Genomic DNA, 18,512 nt, shown 5'->3' with positions numbered 1-18,512 from the left:
CTGATACTGACATAATGACATACAATAAATGGGGAAAGTTTAACCCTCTGGGGTCTAAGGTGTTTTTGGGGTCCTTGAGATGTTCTGACATGCCCTGACATTTTTGCTTTTTTCAGTTGCTTATAAACATATTAACCCTTAGAGGTCGGAGATCACGCCGGCGTGATCTGCTCGCTTTTTTCCTTATGAGTTGAATTGAGACCTGAAATACTCTTTTGACTTTGATTTTACAAAACAAGTTTCATACATCAATCGATTCTGTTAAATGTGTATTATTTTTGTGTATACTCACAATAAAAACAAAGTGTTGTGCTTTTTGCCAAATAAAGAAAAATAAACGTGATGCGAGTTCTGCCTTCTCTCTGCCAGTGTAGTCCATTCTGAAACGCGTCCGAAAATGAACTGTAACTCAGCGAATACTTAGTCAAACAGGCATACAGACACACAGGCATGAAGCTTGAATTCTCTTCTTTTAAATGAAGTAATTTATATAAAAAACAAATATTCTCATCTTGTGAAATCTGTATTAAAAGAGAGCGATTCCAGTCGAGCTCATTACAGCTGATTCAAATGTAATGTGACTCCGCCTACGGAGAGCGCGCGCTATTCAAACGCAAATTACTGAGGCAATCCACGCAATCCTGTGAACGCCCCCATATCAGCTCGAGAAACACAAGTTTATTCAGAACATTACTTGTTTACACCATCTCGCAGCGCTGTGAGGAATAATAATAATAATGGAAAAAGTCCCTCAGAAGTGCGGGTATATCGAGGAGCGAGCTAAGGAATACTAGTAAGTGTTTTTTCCTTCTCACGTTCTTCACGTGGGTTTCTGTTTATGATGAATGAACGGCAGAGATGCGCGCTGTTTACCACAACTGGCAAAGACAGTTTAAATTTAAATCGCGTGTGTGAATGAATGATGATGTTTTAGCAAACTGTATTGCTATACTGTATTGCTGTATTGCTATAATGAGTAAAAATCGACTGAAATATGTTGAAATAAAATGTAGGCTATTTGTATAAGCAACGTATTAAACTGCAAATGAACAATATGCCCTAATATTTCATGAAAACAACGTTACAGTCAGGCGAAATATGAAAGACAACATCTTGTTGACTAGATTTGGGTATAGTTTTTACTGTACTGTATACTAATTTTGTCAAAAATAAAGTCATCAACTAAGATGTTAGCTGTTCCAATGTTGATTATATTCAAACTAATGAATACAGATAAAATGTAGGCCTATAATCTTTTTTTTTTTACAAAGAAAGAGTACACTTGAAATATTGTTGAAATTGTAATTATTGTTGTAATTGTAACCTTTTTAATAAAATAGCAAAACATATTTACAAGATAGATGTAAGCAAAATCTTAAATGGTCAATATAAGTCTTCTTCTAAATATATCTTTTGTCCTTGCATTGTGGCTCAGTCAGTTATCACACCTGTGTGAATGGCTCATCATTATACAGAGTCATTATGCAGAGTCATTATGCAGAGTGGGATGGGACATTGTAATTTCAGGTGTAAACCACTCCTCGTTCACGCCCCTTCGCATACATACGATGTTTTACATCAATTTAAATCAATGTATGGTTTTATTTGAATGATAAAGCAAGACTATTTTCACATAATTTTGAAGAAAATACTATAGGCGACGACATCCATTAGTCAAAAGTCTTATTGACACATATTTACTATGTGTTTTGTGGCCTTATTTCAGAAATTTTAGTTTTTAGTTTTTTCAATATCCACGCATAAACATTATTCTCTCAAAAATGAAAACATGTACATACACGTGGCTCACATATTATGGTAGCCCTGTTTGTGCTTTATAGAGTGAATTTACACCTTTGCCATTAATATGTTTATAAGCAACTGAAAAAAAGCACAAATGTCAGGGCATGTCAGAACATCTCAAGGGCCCAGAAAACCGCTCAGACCCCAGAGGGTTAATGGCAAAAAAAAATTACACACTATTTAGCACAAACAGGGCTACCATGAAATGTGAGCAACAAGAATGTACATGTCTGCATTTTTGAGAGAATAATGTTTATGCATGGTTATTGAAAAAAATAAAAAATAAAGTTTCTAAAATAAGGCCATAAAACACATTCCAAATATGTGCCAATATGACTTTTGTCTAAAAGATGTCATCGCCTAGTGTTTTTTCTTCAAAATGAAGTGAAAATCACCCTGCCTTATCATTCACATAACACAATACATTGATTTGAATTTTGCAAAGCACTTTCTGTTTGGAAAGGCCATATGCGGAGTGGGCGTCAACGGTCATGCATATATAGTGGTTCACACCTGAGGAGACAATGGGGCCTGCATACATAATTAGCCATTCATTCAGGTGAGTCACTGAGCCACAAGAATGCAAGAGCAACAGTTGGAAGCATCTGTTTAATTACTGAAGTATTTTCAGTTTTGGAATATTTATCCTCTCCCCAAATTTGTCAATAATAAAACACAATAAAAGTTATTTAAAGAAAAGGCTTATATTTACCTTTTAATAGTTTGTTTAGATCTACCTTGTAAATATATTTTTTGATTAAAAAGGTTACAATTACAACAACAATTCAAGTGTAATCTTTCTTTGTAAAAACTAAAGTATACATTTTATCATACATATTTCAAAGTTAAGGATTTGATTGATTATTTGATAACTTTATTTTTGACAAAACATATTATATTTAACATAAGCAAATATTGGCAAACAAAAGCTTATTTGAGGTGGCAGATATTTTACATTAAAAATGTATAATCTATCCAAAACTAATCAACGAAATGTTGTCTTTCATATGTCTGTAACATAGGTCTTTCATTTTTATTATAAGAAATATAAATGTTAATTTGCAGTTTAATACGTTGCTTATACAAATACATTTTATTTCAACATATTTTAGTCGATATTTACTGAGTGTAGCAATACAGTTTGCTAAAACCGAAACATTCATACACAAACAGAAACGCCTTACTGTAACGTTGTTTTTATGAAATATTAGGGCATATAAATGTTAATTTTCAGTTTAAAACGTTGCTTATACAAATAGCCTACATTTTATTTCAACATATTTCTGTCGATTTTTACTCAACTCAGTACAGCAATGCAGTTTGGTAAAACATCATCATTCATTCACACAGAGACGCAATTTAAATTTAAACTGTCTTTTTGCGAGCTGTTGTAAACAGCGCGCATCTCTGCCGTTCATTCATCAAAAACAGAAACCCGATTCACGTGAGAAGAAAAAAAAAACTTACAGTATTCCTCAGCTTGCTCCTCGATATACCCGCACTTCTGAGGTACTTTTTTCATTATTGTTATTCCTCACAGCTGTCATGGTGCGCTCAACAACGCCACCTCCTGGTTTCTCTAGATCACTCTCCCCTGAATTCTAGAACTCATCACACTCATCACCTTCCATCCCTGTCTGATCCTCATCATCACTGCCACCTGTTCTCACTCAACTTCCCTTTATCAGGACCCCGCTCCCTTCTGTTCCCTGCAAAGTCTTGTTTCTGCCACGGCGTACAACTCTGAGCATTCTACAGCCTTTCACAAGTATTTCCTGGTTCTAGATCTTAGCCCGTTTCCAAGGACATTTTTATGAACGTTTGCTGCCTGCCCCGACCCTTGCCTGTTATCGACTACGAGTTCTGGACTTCCCCTGGGTGCTTCTGCATTACCGTGTCTGTTTACTGTTTATTTGTGTGTTCCAATAAAGTATCTGCACATGGATCCGAATGTCTCTGCCTCGTCATCACAGAAGACTTCGCCAGCAAAGGATCCAGCAGCCATGCATCAACTAACCACAGAGGTCTCCAATCAAGCTTCAATTCTGGTAACCCATCAACGGCAGCTTGAGAAATTAACCACACTTACCGAGGAACTGGTGAGATCCATGCGGGCTCTCTCAACTCAATCCGCCGCTGCTGCTCAACCCGCTGCACCTCCAGTTCAACCGTCTCCTAGTGTGAGTACATCTTCCAATAATCCTCGCCTATCCCTTCCGGATAAATACGATGGCTCATCGGCAACATGTAAAGGGTTCCTGCTACAATGCACTCTGTATATAAATCAACAACCCAACCTCTTTTCTAACAATGACGACGCCCGTGTGTCTTTCATATGTTCGTTGCTGACTGGAAGGGCCCTGGAATGGGCGACAGCGCTTTGGGCAGGAGGAAATCTTGCTTTCCCCTCTTACGACAACTTCCTCGCCCAATTCAGAGAGGTCTTTGAGCATCCTGCTGGCGGAAAGGAACCGGGCGAGCTGCTATTGTCTTTACGTCAGGGAGGATCCTCCGCGGCGGATTACACTCTCACCTTCCGCACTCTCGCGGCACAGACGGGCTGGAGGGATGATCCGTTGAGATTACTCTACCGCAAGGGGCTCAATTCAGATCTGCAGGGGGAACTTGCTTGCCGGGATGACGGAAAATCTCTCAGTCAACTAATGGATCTTGCTATTCGTTTGGATAACCTCATGCGTGCGCGCCGCACACCGCTCAAACCCCGAGTGGGTGAATATCCATCCGCCAGTTCGGAACCAGAGCCCATGCAGATCGGCTTTACACGCTTAACTTCAGAGGAGCGGGAGAGAAGGAGACGCAACAACCTCTGTCTATACTGTGCTCAACCTGGCCACTTGAGGGCGACATGCCCTGTGAGACCCACTTCAAGAGACTCTGCTGCGGTGAGTTCCTGTGTTCCCTCTTCCAATTCTCTCACTTTAGAGGTTTCTCTCAGGTCTGATAAAGAGATTGTTAATATAAATGCTTTGATTGACTCAGGGGCAGCAGGAAATTTTATTGATCTCGCTTTTGCTAAAGCTCATTTTTCTCTTATTCCATGTGAATCCCGGGTGGCAGTGGCAGCATTAGATGGACGACCCTTGGGAACTGGCAAGATTCAATATATCACTCAGCAGTTAACCCTCAATACTGGCACTCAGCACTCGGAAACCATTCAACTCTTCACCATAAATTCACCACAACACCCTGTGATTCTGGGTTTTCCCTGGCTGGAGAAACACAACCCCTACATTTCCTGGTCCGAGAGAAAGGTAATTCAGTGGTCCCCTCTCTGTTTAACTAACTGTCAGCCCGCTGTCCTTGGTTCTGATTCTGGTTCCAGCCGTTCCGAAGATCCCGATCTCCTGGGTGTACCTACAGTTTATCATGATCTCGCTCAGGCTTTCAGTGAAAGAGAGGCGTCTCAACTTCCACCACACAGACCTGGGGATTGTGCCATTGAACTTCTTCCTGGAGCTGTACCGTCCCGTGGGAGAGTCTATCCGTTATCCCAGCCTGAGACCGACGCTATGAGGTCTTACATTGATGAACAACTCTCAAAGGGCTTCATCACTCCTTCCACTTCTCCTGCTTCTGCTGGGTTCTTCTTTGTGAAGAAAAAAGATTGAGGTCTCCGCCCCTGTATAGACTATCGCAGTCTTAACGAAATCACTGTCAAGTACCGCTATCCTCTGCCACTGGTCCCCGCTGCTCTGGAGATGCTCCGCACCGCCAAATATTTCACCAAGCTAGACCTGCGGAACGCCTACAACTTAATTCGTATTCGAGAGGGTGACGAGTGGAAGACGGCTTTCTCCACGACTACTGGTCACTATGAATACCGGGTGATGCCTTTCGGCCTTTCCAACAGTCCTTCTGTCTTCCAGGCCTTCGTAAACGAGATCTTCCGTGACATGCTGAACCTGAGAGTCATTGTCTACATTGACGACATTTTGATTTATTCTGATACCCTCGAAACACACGTCCAGGATGTGCGAGTTGTACTTCAGCGGCTCATTGACAATCAGTTGTATGCCAAGGTCCAGAAGTGTGAGTTTCACCAGACTCGGATCGCGTTCCTGGGGTATGTTATCAGTGCTGAGGGAATCATCATGGATGACAGTAAAGTGAGAGCAGTAGTGAACGGGCCTCGACCCACCACCGTGAAGGAGTTGCAGCGTTTCCTGGGCTTTGCCAATTTTTATCGAAGGTTCATTCGGAATTTCAGCATCACTGCCGCTCCTCTCACATCCCTCCTACAGGGGGGGGGGGGGCAGCATTTGAAGTGGTCACCGGAGTGCACTTCTGCGTTCGAACGGCTCAAGGAGAAGTTTACTACGGCCCCTATCCTCCATCATCCAGACCCCGAATGTGAGTTCATCGTGGAGGTGGATGCTTCTAATTCAGGAATCGGAGCCATTTTGTCGCAGCGGCATGGTACTCCTGCTAAAATGTTTCCCTGCGCCTTCCATTCTCGTAAGCTCACTCCTGCTGAACGTAACTACGACGTGGGTGACAGGGAGCTTCTGGCCATGAAGGCTGCCTTTGAGGAGTGGAGGCATTGGTTGGAGGGTGCTCGTCAGTCTTTTACGGTTCTCACTGATCATCGCAACCTCGAGTACATCAAATCAGCTAAACGTTTGAATGCCCGACAAGCCAGATGGTCTCTTTTTTTCTCAAGGTTTAACTTCAAGATCACGTATCGCCCAGGATCCAAGAATGGAAAGGCTGACGCTCTGTCTCGCCAATTTGATGGTACCTCTGATCATTTCAAGCCTGAGTTCATTCTGCCATCTACCCTCATCGTCGCTCCTGTCCAGTGGGACATCATGTCTGAGATTGCAGCTGCCCAAAGAGATCTTCCGACTCCTCCTGATTGCCCTCCTGATCGACTCTTTGTACCTTTGAACCTCCGCACTCGTGTTCTTCAGTGGGTACATTGCACACCTAGTGCTGGTCATCCTGGGATTTCAGCTACATTACAACTAGTCACTAACCGTTTCTGGTGGTCCACTCTCCACGCAGATGTAATCAAGTTCGTTCATCAGTGTACCACATGCAATATCGTAAAGGCTTCCCACTTAAGGCCTGCCGGACTTCTTCAACCACTTCCTGTTCCTCAGCGGCCATGGTCCCACATTGCAGTGGATTTTGTCACTGATCTGCCTCGTTCTCAGGGTTTTACCACCATCCTCTCAGTAGTTGATCGATTCTCCAAGACATGCAGGTTTATCCCCTTGGCCGGGCTGCCCACAGCTCTTCAAACCGCTAAGGCCCTCCTCCATCATGTTTTCCGTTTGTATGGTTTACCCGAGGATATCGTCTCAGACAGAGGATCCCAGTTCACCTCCCGGGTTTGGAGAGCTCTCTGCAGTCAACTAAACATTAATGTCAGTCTGACTTCTGGTTATCACCCGCAAGCGAATGGACAGGTGGAGAGGCTGAACCAGGATCTCACTCGCTTCCTCCGAACGTACTGCCACCGGAATCAGCAGGACTGGAGTCGGTTCCTTGTGTGGGCAGAATATGCACAGAACTCTCTTCGCAAGCCATCGACCGGTCTCACGCCCTTCCAGTGCGTGCTGGGATTTCAACCTCCTCTGTTCCCCTGGTCAGGTGAGCCTACGGATCTCCCAGCAGTGGACACATGGTTACGGAGGAGTGAGGAGACCTGGAACACCGCCCATGTTCATCTCCAACGTGCGGTACGTCAGTTCCGGCTGCAGGCTGATCGACGCAGAAGAAGCGGCCCCGTCTTCAGACCGGGCCAGTGGGCATGGTTGTCTACCCGAGATCTGCGTCTCCGTCTCCCTTGCAAGAAGCTGTCTCCCCGTTTTATTGGACCCTTCCGAATCCTGAGACAGATCACCCCTGTCTCATACAGGTTAGCACTCCCTTCCTCATACCCCATCTCACCCACTTTCCATGTCTCCCTTCTCAGACTCGCTGCTACACCCAGAGGAGAGGACGACCGGGAGGAGGTTGCGACGAGGAGTGCTCCCCCCATCGACATCGGAGGCGAGGAGGCTTACCGGGTGCGTGAGATCCTGGATTCCAGGCGCCGTGGCGGGGTTCTTCAGTATCTTATCGACTGGGAGGGGTACGGCCCTGAGGAGCGCTCCTGGGTGAGGTCCCAAGACATTCTGGACCCGGCTCTGCTCACCACCTTCCACCAGGATCACCCTGATCGCCCAGCTCCCAGGCCCCGTGGGAGACCCCGTCGTCCAGGCCCTCGCTTCCGGAGCCGCTCGCAGGGGGGGGGCTCTGTCATGGTGCGCTCAACGACGCCACCTCCTGGTTTCTCTAGATCACTCTCCCCTGAATTCTAGAACTCATCACACTCATCACCTTCCATCCCTGTCTGATCCTCATCATCACTGCCACCTGTTCTCACTCAACTTCCCTTTATCAGGACCCCGCTCCCTTCTGTTCCCTGCGAAGTCTTGTTTCTGCCACGGCGTACAACTCTGAGCATTCTACAGCCTTTCACAAGTATTTCCTGGTTCTAGATCTTAGCCCGTTTCCAAGGACATTTTTATGAACGTTTGCTGCCTGCCCCGACCCTTGCCTGTTATCGACTACGAGTTCTGGACTTCCCCTGGGTGCTTCTGCATTACCGTGTCTGTTTACTGTTTATTTGTGTGTTCCAATAAAGTATCTGCACATGGATCCGAATGTCTCTGCCTCGTCATCACAACAGCGCTGCGAGACGGTGTAAACAAGTAATGATCTGAATAAACTGATATGTGGGCGTTCACAGGATTGTGTGGATTGCCTCATTAATTTGCGTTTGAATAGCGCGCGCTCTCCGTAGGCGGAGTCACATTACTTTTGAATTAGTTGTAATGAGGTCGACTGGAATCGCTCTCTTTTATTACAGATTTCACAAGATGAGAATATTTGTTTTTTATATAAATTACCTCATTTAAAAGAAGATAATTCAAGCTTCATGCCTGTGTGTCTGTGTGTCTGTTTGAATGAGTATTCGCTGAGTTACAGTTCATTTTCCGACGCATTTCAGAATGGACTACACTGACAGAGAGAAGGCAGAACTCGCATCACGTTTATTTTTCTTTATTTGGCAAAAAGCACAACACTTTGTTTTTATTGTGAGTATACACAAAAATAATACACATTTAACAGAATCGATTGATGTATGAAACTTGCTTGTAATATCAAAGTCCACAGAGCAAAATTAATTTCTTTTGAACTGAACTGAAAAAAAGCGAGCTGGTATCGCCGGCGATACCGTCGACCCCAGGGGGTTAAGTACACAGCTGTGCTCACTCAGTGTCAGTGTGAGAGGGGCCAGCTGTGCTCACTCAGTGTCAGTGTGAGAGGGGGAGGGGCCAGCTGTGCTCACTCAGTGTCAGTGTGAGAGGGGGAGGGGCCAGCTGTGCTCACTCATTAGGTGTGTTCGACATCGGCTGCGGCTGGATGTATCCACAGGGGGGGCTCAAGCCCCTGCCCCTTTTGTCTCAAGTCAAGTCAAGTCATCTTCATTTATATAGCGCTTTTAACAATGTAGATTGTTAACCGGGAACACTTCCCATAAATCCTGATGTACTCGTTACATCATAAGAAGAATGGCATCTACGCTAATTTTAGTGTCTGTGTTTATCCTGAGGTTTTCCTGCAGCCTGCCGGATCCAGGCCGTATCCAGATCTGATGAAGGACCTTCGCCTGGACCGATGACAACGCAGTGCTGAAGTGCCAACTAGTCTCTCCCTATGGAGGATCCCTCTACCACTATACAGATAAGGCGTTGTCGGGAAAATTAGTTTCGCGTTCCTACCCCAAAGCAACAAAACAAAATAAAATTCTTTATTAAAATTTATAAGGAAAGACAAGTACTTTGTTTAGGCTTGGCTTGTAGGGAATTCCAAACCTGCGTATTTTCAAACGCACATAACTATAGAACCCATTCTAAATGCGCATGTGAACGCCATCAGTGTTTCTCACAGGTTCGCGTTTAAAGTCTGTGAAGAGGTAATGGTGTCGTCTTAGCGCCCCCTAATTTAATAACAAATGATCGTTGCGATGGAAGCGAATCAATCAAAACTAACTTTAGCTGGAAAATAACTTAACTCTGCTATAAAGCCAAAACAATCTCTGTTACCTTAAATTATACGCTTATCTCTGTAAAGCTGCTTTGAAACTGTCATCTGCTTTGAAACTGTCATCTGGTCATCTCTCAACTGGTCTCTTCCTTCTGTTTGTTTACCTTCATTCACACACGTGCACACACATACAGCTGATTCCTATTTTTTCAGCGCTTGCGCTGCGCACACACTCTAATCATTCCCATTCATGTTTCTCCTCCTCACCTCTCTCGCAGATGTTTCCCATTAGAATCAACACCTACACTGATTATCTCTCACCTTATCCTTTTCTCTCTCTAATTCTCTCGGCTACTTCTAGTCACTGTTTGCTCTGTCTCTTTGTCGGATTATTGTTGAACGTTGAGCTTTCGCTCTGTCTCTTTGTTACGATCTCATCAGCATTTACTCTCTTGAGTAATACCCTGTCTTGTCTTGTCTTGTCCTGTCCTGTTGATACGTGAGTAAGAGTTGGAGATTCACCTTTGTTCTCTGCCCAGTTCACCTTCTGTCTGTGGACCTTCACTCACCTGCCGTCTGCAAGTCATTTGTACCGGGCACGAGGACGGAGGACTGTTGTTGCTCGTTTATCTCCTGGCACTGGACCCTGGTTCCTATCATCTGTCTGTCAAGGATCTTCATTTTTGTTATTCACAGATCTGCGTCTGTTGACGGCAGTCTCCTTGTTTGAGATTATTGAACAATAAACTGTACTGCATAACCTCTGCTTTTGGGTCCTCTATTCGAACTCCGACAGAATAATCCGACCAGGATGGACCCAGCGGGGGAAGGACCGTTTCGTGCGGCTATTGAGGTGCAGGGAGTTGTGCTGGGCAGGCACGATGCAGAGATTTCTGAAACTCGTCGCTCCATGGAAAGCCTGACTGCGCAGGTTGCTGACTTAACCGCACGTCTTCACCGCTATCAGCTTGAGGCTTCCGCTCCTCGCGGGAGTTCTGCTGAACCCAGGATTAACAACCCTCCCAGCTATGCCGGTGAGCCCACACAATGCCGTGCTTTTCTCACTCAATGCGAGGTTGTGTTCTCCTTGCAGCCAGCCACCTATGCACAGGATCGAGCACGCATCGCCTACATAATCTCACTACTAACCGGCAGGGCACGTGAGTGGGGAACCGCCGTCTGGGAGACGAATTCCGACCTGACTAATCGTTTCCAGCTGTTCAAAGAGGAGATGGTCAAGGTGTTTGACCGTTCAGTACATGGTCATGAGGCTTCCCGCCAGCTCGCTGTGCTTCAACAGGGAAGACGTTCGGTGGCTGATTTTGCTATCGAGTTCCATACTCTAGCTACCTCATCAGGCTGGAATGAACCTGCTCTCATTGCTCACCTCCTTGAGGGTCTCAATTCCAATTTTAAGGACGAGATTTATGCCCGCGAGATTCCTGAGCAGTTTGATCAGTTAGTGGAGCTGGCAATCCGTCTGGACAAGCGCTTTGAGATGCGTCATCACTCTCGCGGTCTGAGAACCGAGCGACCAGTAACTCCGCCCACACCCTCTGTTCCTGTTCGGAGCGATCATGAAGCGGAGCCTATGCAGCTGGGTGGTATTCGGATCTCGACGGCTGAACGTCAGTGACGGATAGTAAACCATCTCTGTCTCTACTGTGGCTCTGATGGCCACTTTGTGTCCACCTGCTCTGTAAAAGCCAGAGCTCGCCAGTAACCAGGGGAGTTCTGGCGAGCGCAACTTCTCTTCTCCCCTCGTCCAAGATGCGCACTACCCTCCCGGTGACTCTCCGCTGGTCCACCTTTTCTGCTTCGGGTTTGGCTCTCATTGACTCTGGTTCAGAAGCAAGTTTCATTGATGAGAAATGGGCACGTGAACATGACATTCCTTTAACTGACCTTGAAGATTCCACCTCTGTGCTTGCTCTGGATGGTAGTGTCATTTCTAAGGTTCGTCGCACCACCCGACAGGTGAGTCTCACCATCTCAGGGAACCATCAAGAGACCTTTTTTTTATATATTTTTCAATCTCCTTTTATACCTATTGTTTTAGGCCACCCCTGGTTAGCTAAACAAAATCTCCATATTAATTGGACTAATGGTTCTATCTTGTCTTGGAGTCTTTCGTGTCATGTTGATTGTTTAGTGTTTGCTATTCCTCCTGTTTCTTCTGTTTCTGTGTTTCAGGAGGAGGCTGGGGATTTGTCTGGAGTGCCGGGGGAGTACCTCGATCTGCGAGAGGTTTTCAGTCGCTCCCGGGCCACTTCTCTCCCTCCCCATCGACCTTACGATTGCGCAATCGATCTTCTTCCTGGTACCACTCCTCGCGGTCGGTTGTATTCTTTGTCTGCGCCCGAACGCGAGGCCTTAGAGAAGTATCTCTCAGAGTCTATTGCGGCTGGTACTATCGTTTCTTCCTCCTCTCCCGCTGGTGCTGGATTTTTTTTTTTTTGTGAAAAAGAAGGACGGCTCCTTACGTCCCTGCATAGATTATCGGGGGCTGAATGACATCACTATTAAGAACCGCTATCCTTTGCCTCTCATGTCTTCAGCCTTCGAGATCTTGCAGGGGGCGAGGTTTTTCACAAAATTAGATCTACGCAATGCGTACCATTTAGTTCGAATCAAAGAGGGAGATGAATGGAAGACCGCATTTAACACGCCCCTCGGTCACTTTGAATACTGGGTTCTTCCTTTCGGATTGGTCAACGCTCCTGCTGTATTTCAGGCTGTCATTAATGATGTCCTGAGAGATATGCTTAACGTCTTCGTGTTTGTTTACCTTGACGGCATACTTATTTTCTCACCCTCCCTCCAAGTGCACGTCCAGCATGTTCGTCGTGTCCTGCAACGTCTCTTAGAGAACCGCCTTTTTGTAAAGGCTGAGAAATGCATATTTCATTCTCAGTCCGTTACGTTTCTGGGATCTGTCGTTTCCGCTGATGGAATAAGTATGGACTCATCCAAAGTTCAAGCCGTCATTGATTGGCCAGTACCTGATTCCCGAGTCGCTCTTCAGCGCTTCTTAGGTTTTGTACATTTTTATAGACAGTTTATTCGAAATTTTAGTCAAGTGGCTGCTCCACTTACTGCGCTCACCTCGGTCAAGTCCCGTTTTACTTGGACCGAGGCGACCCAGTCTGCGTTCTACCGTCTGAAGACATTATTTACCTCCGCTCCTATTCTTAACAATCCTGATATCAAGAGACAATTCATCGTCGAGGTCGACGCGTCGGATGTGGGGGTGGGGGCGGTACTTTCACAGCGCTCTCCTTCGGATGATAAGGTTCACCCGTGTGCATTCTATTCGCATCGTCTCTCTTCCGCGGAGCGCAATTATGACGTGGGTAACCGCGAGTTATTGGCCATTCGACTGGCGTTAGGTCAGTGGCGCCATTGGTTAGAGGGCTCATCACAGCCATTCATTGTCTGGACAGACCACAGGAATCTGGAGTATATTCGATCCACTAAAAGGCTCAACACTCGTCAGGCTCATTGGGCGCTTTTTTTCTGTCGATTCAATTTCACGATTTCCTATAGACCTGGTTCTAAGAACATCAAGCCTGATGCTTTATCTCGCCTGTTCGGCTCCTCAGAGGATGCCTCAGCCAAGGAGAACATTCTCCCCCGGGAGTGTGTGGTTGGGGCTACCGTTTGGGGGGTTGAACGGATAGTCAAATAGGCTCTTAACCGCGCTACCACTCCACGACAATGTCCGAAGCAATTACTATTCATCCCCGAACCCGTCCGTCCGGCAGTTCTCCGTTGGGGGCATTCGTCTAAATTGTCTGTTCATCCTGGTGTCAGGGGTACGCTCGCCGTCATTCGTCAAAGATTTTGGTGGCCTACTAGAGAACGTGATATCCGCCGTTACGTATCCGCATGTCCTGTCTGCGCTCAGACTAAATCTGGCAATTTACCTCCCGCCGGTTTACTTCGACCCCTTCCGACTCCGTCACGTCCTTGGTCGCATATCGCCTTAGACTTCGTTACGGGCCTCCCTCCTTCAATGGGGAACACCGTCATCCTCACTGTGGTGGACCGATTTTCTAAAGCCGCCCACTTCGTTCCGCTTCCCAAATTGCCCTCCGCTAAAGAGACTGCTCAGGCGGTAGTAAATCATGTCTTCAAACTTCATGGCCTCCCTACAGGTGTTGTTTCTGATAGGGGTCCGCAATTTATCTCTCAATTTTGGAGGGGTTCTGCCGGCAGATTGGTGCCACCGTCAGTTTGTCGTCAGGTTATCACCCCCAAACTAACGGGCAGGCCGAACGGGCTAATCAGATTTTAGGTTGTATGCTCCGCAGTCTAGCATTGCAGGCTCCTTCATCCTGGTGCGAACAGTTGCTGTGGGCAGAGTATGCGCATAATTTGTTACCGTCTTCTGCCACGGGGCTTTCTCCTTTTAATTGTTGCCTAGGCTATTAACCCCCGCTTTTCCCCTCTCAGGAGCTCGGGGTTTCCGTTCCGTCGGTTGAGGCATTCATTCAGAGATGCCATCGTACCTGGAGGAGGGTAAGATCTGCTCTTTGTCGGACCAAGGCTCGCTCTCGCCATGCAGCCAACCGTCGTCGCGTTAAAGCCCCAAGATATATTTGCGGCCAGCGAGTCTGGTTATCCACCATTAATCTTCCTCTGCAGTCCAGCTCCCGAAAACGCTCGCCTCGGTATATAGGACCTTTTTCCATTATTTAGGTTCTCAACCCTGTTACTGTCAAACTCAAACTTCCTCCTAGTCTTCGACGTATCCATCCCGTGTTTCATGTATCTTGCTTAAAGTCCATTATTCGTATGCCCGCCCGCCCTGTCCCTCCGCCCCCTACCCTTGTTGAGGGTTCTCCTATTTATACCGTCCGCAGGCTTCTTGATGTTCGCCCTCGTGGTCGCGGTTTCCAGTATCTGGTCGATTGGGAGGGATACGGTCCTGAGGAGAGAAGCTGGATTCCATCTCGGGACATCCTGGACCGCTCGTTCATCGAGGACTTTCATCGCTCTCGCCAGACTTCACCTTTGGGAGCGCTCGTTAAAGGGGGGGTACTGTCATAAACTGGTCTCTTCCTTCTGTTTGTTTACCTTCATTCACACACGTGCACACACATACAGCTGATTCCTATTTTCTCAGCGCTTGTGCTGCGCACACACTCTAATCATTCCCATTCATGTTTCTCCTCCTCACCTCTCTCGCAGATGTTTCCCATTAGAATCAACACCTACACTGATTATCTCTCACCTGATCCTTTTCTCTCTCTAATTCTCTCGGCTACTTCTAGTCACTGTTTGCTCTGTCTCTTTGTCGGATTATTGTTGAACGTTGAGCTTTCGCTCTGTCTCTTCGTTACGATCTCATCAGCATTTACTCTCTTGAGAAATACCCTGTCTTGTCTTGTCTTGTCCTGTCCTGTTGATACGTGAGTAAGAGTTGGAGATTCACCTTTGTTCTCTGCCCAGTTCACCTTCTGTCTGTGGACCTTCACTCACCTGCCGTCTGCAAGTCATTTGTACCGGGCACGAGGACGGAGGACTGTTGTCGCTCGTTTATCTCCTGGCACTGGACCCTGGTTCCTATCATCTGTCTGTCAAGGATCTTCATTTTTGTTATTCACAGATCTGCGCCTGTTGACGGCAGTCTCCTTGTTTGAGATTATTGAACAATAAACTGTACTGCATAACTTGATTGTTTCAAAGCAGCTTTACAGAGATAAATGTATAATTTATACGTTACACTGCTTCAAGTCAGCCGCTGATCGGTCTGCGCAGAGCTGCATGAAGTCAAACAAAACTTGAGTAAGCACAGCTGGCCCCTACCCCTCTCACACACACACTGAGTGAGCACAGCTGGCCCCTACCCCTCTCACACACACACTGAGTGAGCACAGCTGGCCCCTCCCCCTCTCACACACACACTGAGTGAGCACAGCTGGCCCATCCCCCTCTCACACACACTCTGAGTGAGCACAGCTGGCCCCTACCCCTCTCTCACACACACTGAGTAAGCACAGCTGGCCCCTCCCCCTCTCACACACACACTGAGTGAGCACAGCTGGCCACTCCCCCTCTCACACACACACTGAGTGAGCACAGCTGGCCCCTCCCCCTCTCACACACACACTGAGTGAGCACAGCTGGCCCCTCCCCCTCTCACACACACACTGAGTGAGCACAGCTGGCCCCTCCCCCTCTCACACTGACACTGAAGGCTTGTTCGACTTCATGCAGCTCTGCGCAGACCGATCGGCGGCTGACTTGAAGTAGTGCATGCCGGTTAGAAATTTTGTCCGACTTGATCCAGTGCTGACACTCCCCCCTCAGTGTGAGAGGGGGAGTGGCCAGCTGTGCTCACTCAAGGTGTGTTGGACATCGGCTGCGGCTGGATGTAACCGATCGGCGAGAGTAGCCGCGTACCGGTGGGGAGGAGCTGCAGACGGAGACGTGAAGTTGGACACTTTCTGGTTCCCGTAGTTACCGCTCACGTGGTGTTTGCATACTTTACCACAGCTGAAGTGAAATACATGCAATATTTGCCTAATAATACACAGATGTTTCAGAGACATTTTCATTCAATATTTTATGTACTGCTTCATACAGGTCTGTTTGAACAAGAATAAAGTTCAACATAAGCTTCTATCAATGAAGTGGAGTCTACGTTTTTTAATCAGTTTTAATTTGATAAACATGACACAATATAACATGACAACGACATCAAAAGAGTGTTTACTGTTCTAAAAAACTGATTTGTGAACTTTAGAGGAACTAAAGGTGTTTGAATAAACACGAAACACACGTGATCGTTGTCATGCGGTGAATCCGGCCAATCGTGGAACAGCTGTGTCGTCATCAGCCAATCGTGCAGCCGCTCTTGAGAAGCTGCGCTGGCTGAGTTCTCCGGCTACTCTCGAGTCGCTCTCGCGGTGCTTTGATGGCATACGTCACAGTCACGTGGCGTCGGTGCTGGATCAAGTCGGACAAAATTTCTAACCGGCATGCACTGCTTCAAGTCAGCCGCCGATCGGTCTGCGCAGAGCTGCATGAAGTCGAACAAGCCTAGTGTCAGTGTGAGAGGGGGAGGGGCCAGCTGTGCTCACAGATATATTTTACTATATCTTTGCATTTCTAATCCAAACAACGTCAAATTTGGAACTGCACTTACTCTTTGCCCATAGCAAGACACCTGTCAAGTTTGAAATCCATTGGACTAACTCAGAGAGATCGTTCGAGAGATATGCGAATAACACACACACACACACACACACACAGATGCACACACGCACACACACACACACACACACACACACACACACACACAGACTGACTGACAGACAGACGTTGCTGTAATTTATATATAGATGTATGAGGACGTGATGTACTGTTGAAGAAACGTGCAGGTTTTATAGTGTTGTTAAACAAGGATTAGTAATTAGTGATGCAATATTTGATGAAGAGGGGAAAATAAACTTTTATCTATTTATATATTTTAGGTTTGTAAAGCACCTGGAATGAAGGTATCCTTGCGGCAGTCATACAGCATACCAGGAAACAGAGGTCTTCCTAGAGCTGCCACTTCAATGGTCTGTGATGCCAGGGCTGCAGTAAATAACAAATAAAAGGGATAATTTATACTTAGAATATTTATCATATATTAACAAAATTGTATCTGATGGTAATTGTCACGGGTGTACTTTGTATTATCTTTTCTGCCGTGTGTGTGTGTGTGTGTTTGTGCTCCCCCCTACAGGTGCGCTGCGGAGCTGTGTGGTAATCAGGTGGATTGGGTGCACCGGTGCACAGGTGTGCCTATCGATAAGAGCTTCCTGTTTGGCGTGCTCAGGGAGCATTTCTTCTTGTCACATCGATCTCTGGCCAGGACCGAGATGTTGATCGGCGTTGCGGCGTATTAATAGAGTCTGGAGACAGACTTTTTTATGAAGAATGGAAAATAAAGAGAGGATTGTAACCGCCGAAAACGCTTCCTCCTCCTTCATTGTTGCTCCCTAATAAGGGCGTAACAGTAATGAATACTATTTAACTCTTTACCCGCCAGCATTTTTGAACAAAGTTGCTAGCCACTGCCAGCATTTTTGATCATTTTCACAAAATTTTCATGACCCCCAGAATATTTTGTTGGGTGAATATCTCAAACATGCAAAATTTCAAAATAAAGAGCACACCCTCAGCTTTAAAAAACAAAAAGGTTTTATTCTAGCTTTATGCATTTCCTTTTTAAGTTCAATCTGAGCAAAAAGCTGAAAAAATCACGTTTTTGTCAAAGACTACATCTAGATCTAATTCAGAATGATGATCAAAACATAGATGGATAGAGTAGATTGAGTAAAAAAAATATGGACGTAGTGTCCGTGACGTCACCCGTAGGTTTCTGAAGAGCATTTTTGAAGCCTAAAGTGGGCGGAGCCGGCCGTAGCCATCTTGGCCTTGCGTCACTCCCGGATAACAGAAAATGGGCAAAGAGGCGGGGCGTGAGTGGAGCTGAGGAGCTCAATTAAAAGTTCCTATTTTTGCCCTTCGAAATATTATAATAGTTAAAAGACATGGCTACAAGTGAGACTGTGTATCGTGATTCTGTACTATTCTGCTAGTTGAAAATGCATTATGCAGTAACGATCTCGGTTACTTAGCTGTAACCTTGT

General features: G+C 46.1%; 1 protein-coding gene across 1 annotated transcript in view; it reads right to left on the bottom strand.

The window, feature by feature from the left end:
• The window catches only part of LOC311070543 (stonustoxin subunit alpha-like), a 110,666-nt gene that overhangs the window by 15,276 nt on the left and 76,878 nt on the right, over nucleotides 1–18,512 (bottom strand). The window contains exon 4 of the mRNA XM_084094455.1: nucleotides 17,359–17,451. Coding sequence (XP_083950581.1) covers nucleotides 17,359–17,451 — 93 coding nt within the window. The remainder of the gene's footprint in view (nucleotides 1–17,358; nucleotides 17,452–18,512) is intronic.

Source organism: Abramis brama, assembly GCF_963993115.1.
Source record: "Abramis brama genome assembly, chromosome: 20".
NCBI classification, from domain to species: Eukaryota; Metazoa; Chordata; class Actinopteri; order Cypriniformes; family Leuciscidae; genus Abramis; species Abramis brama.
This window is presented reverse-complemented; position numbering and strand designations above follow the sequence as displayed.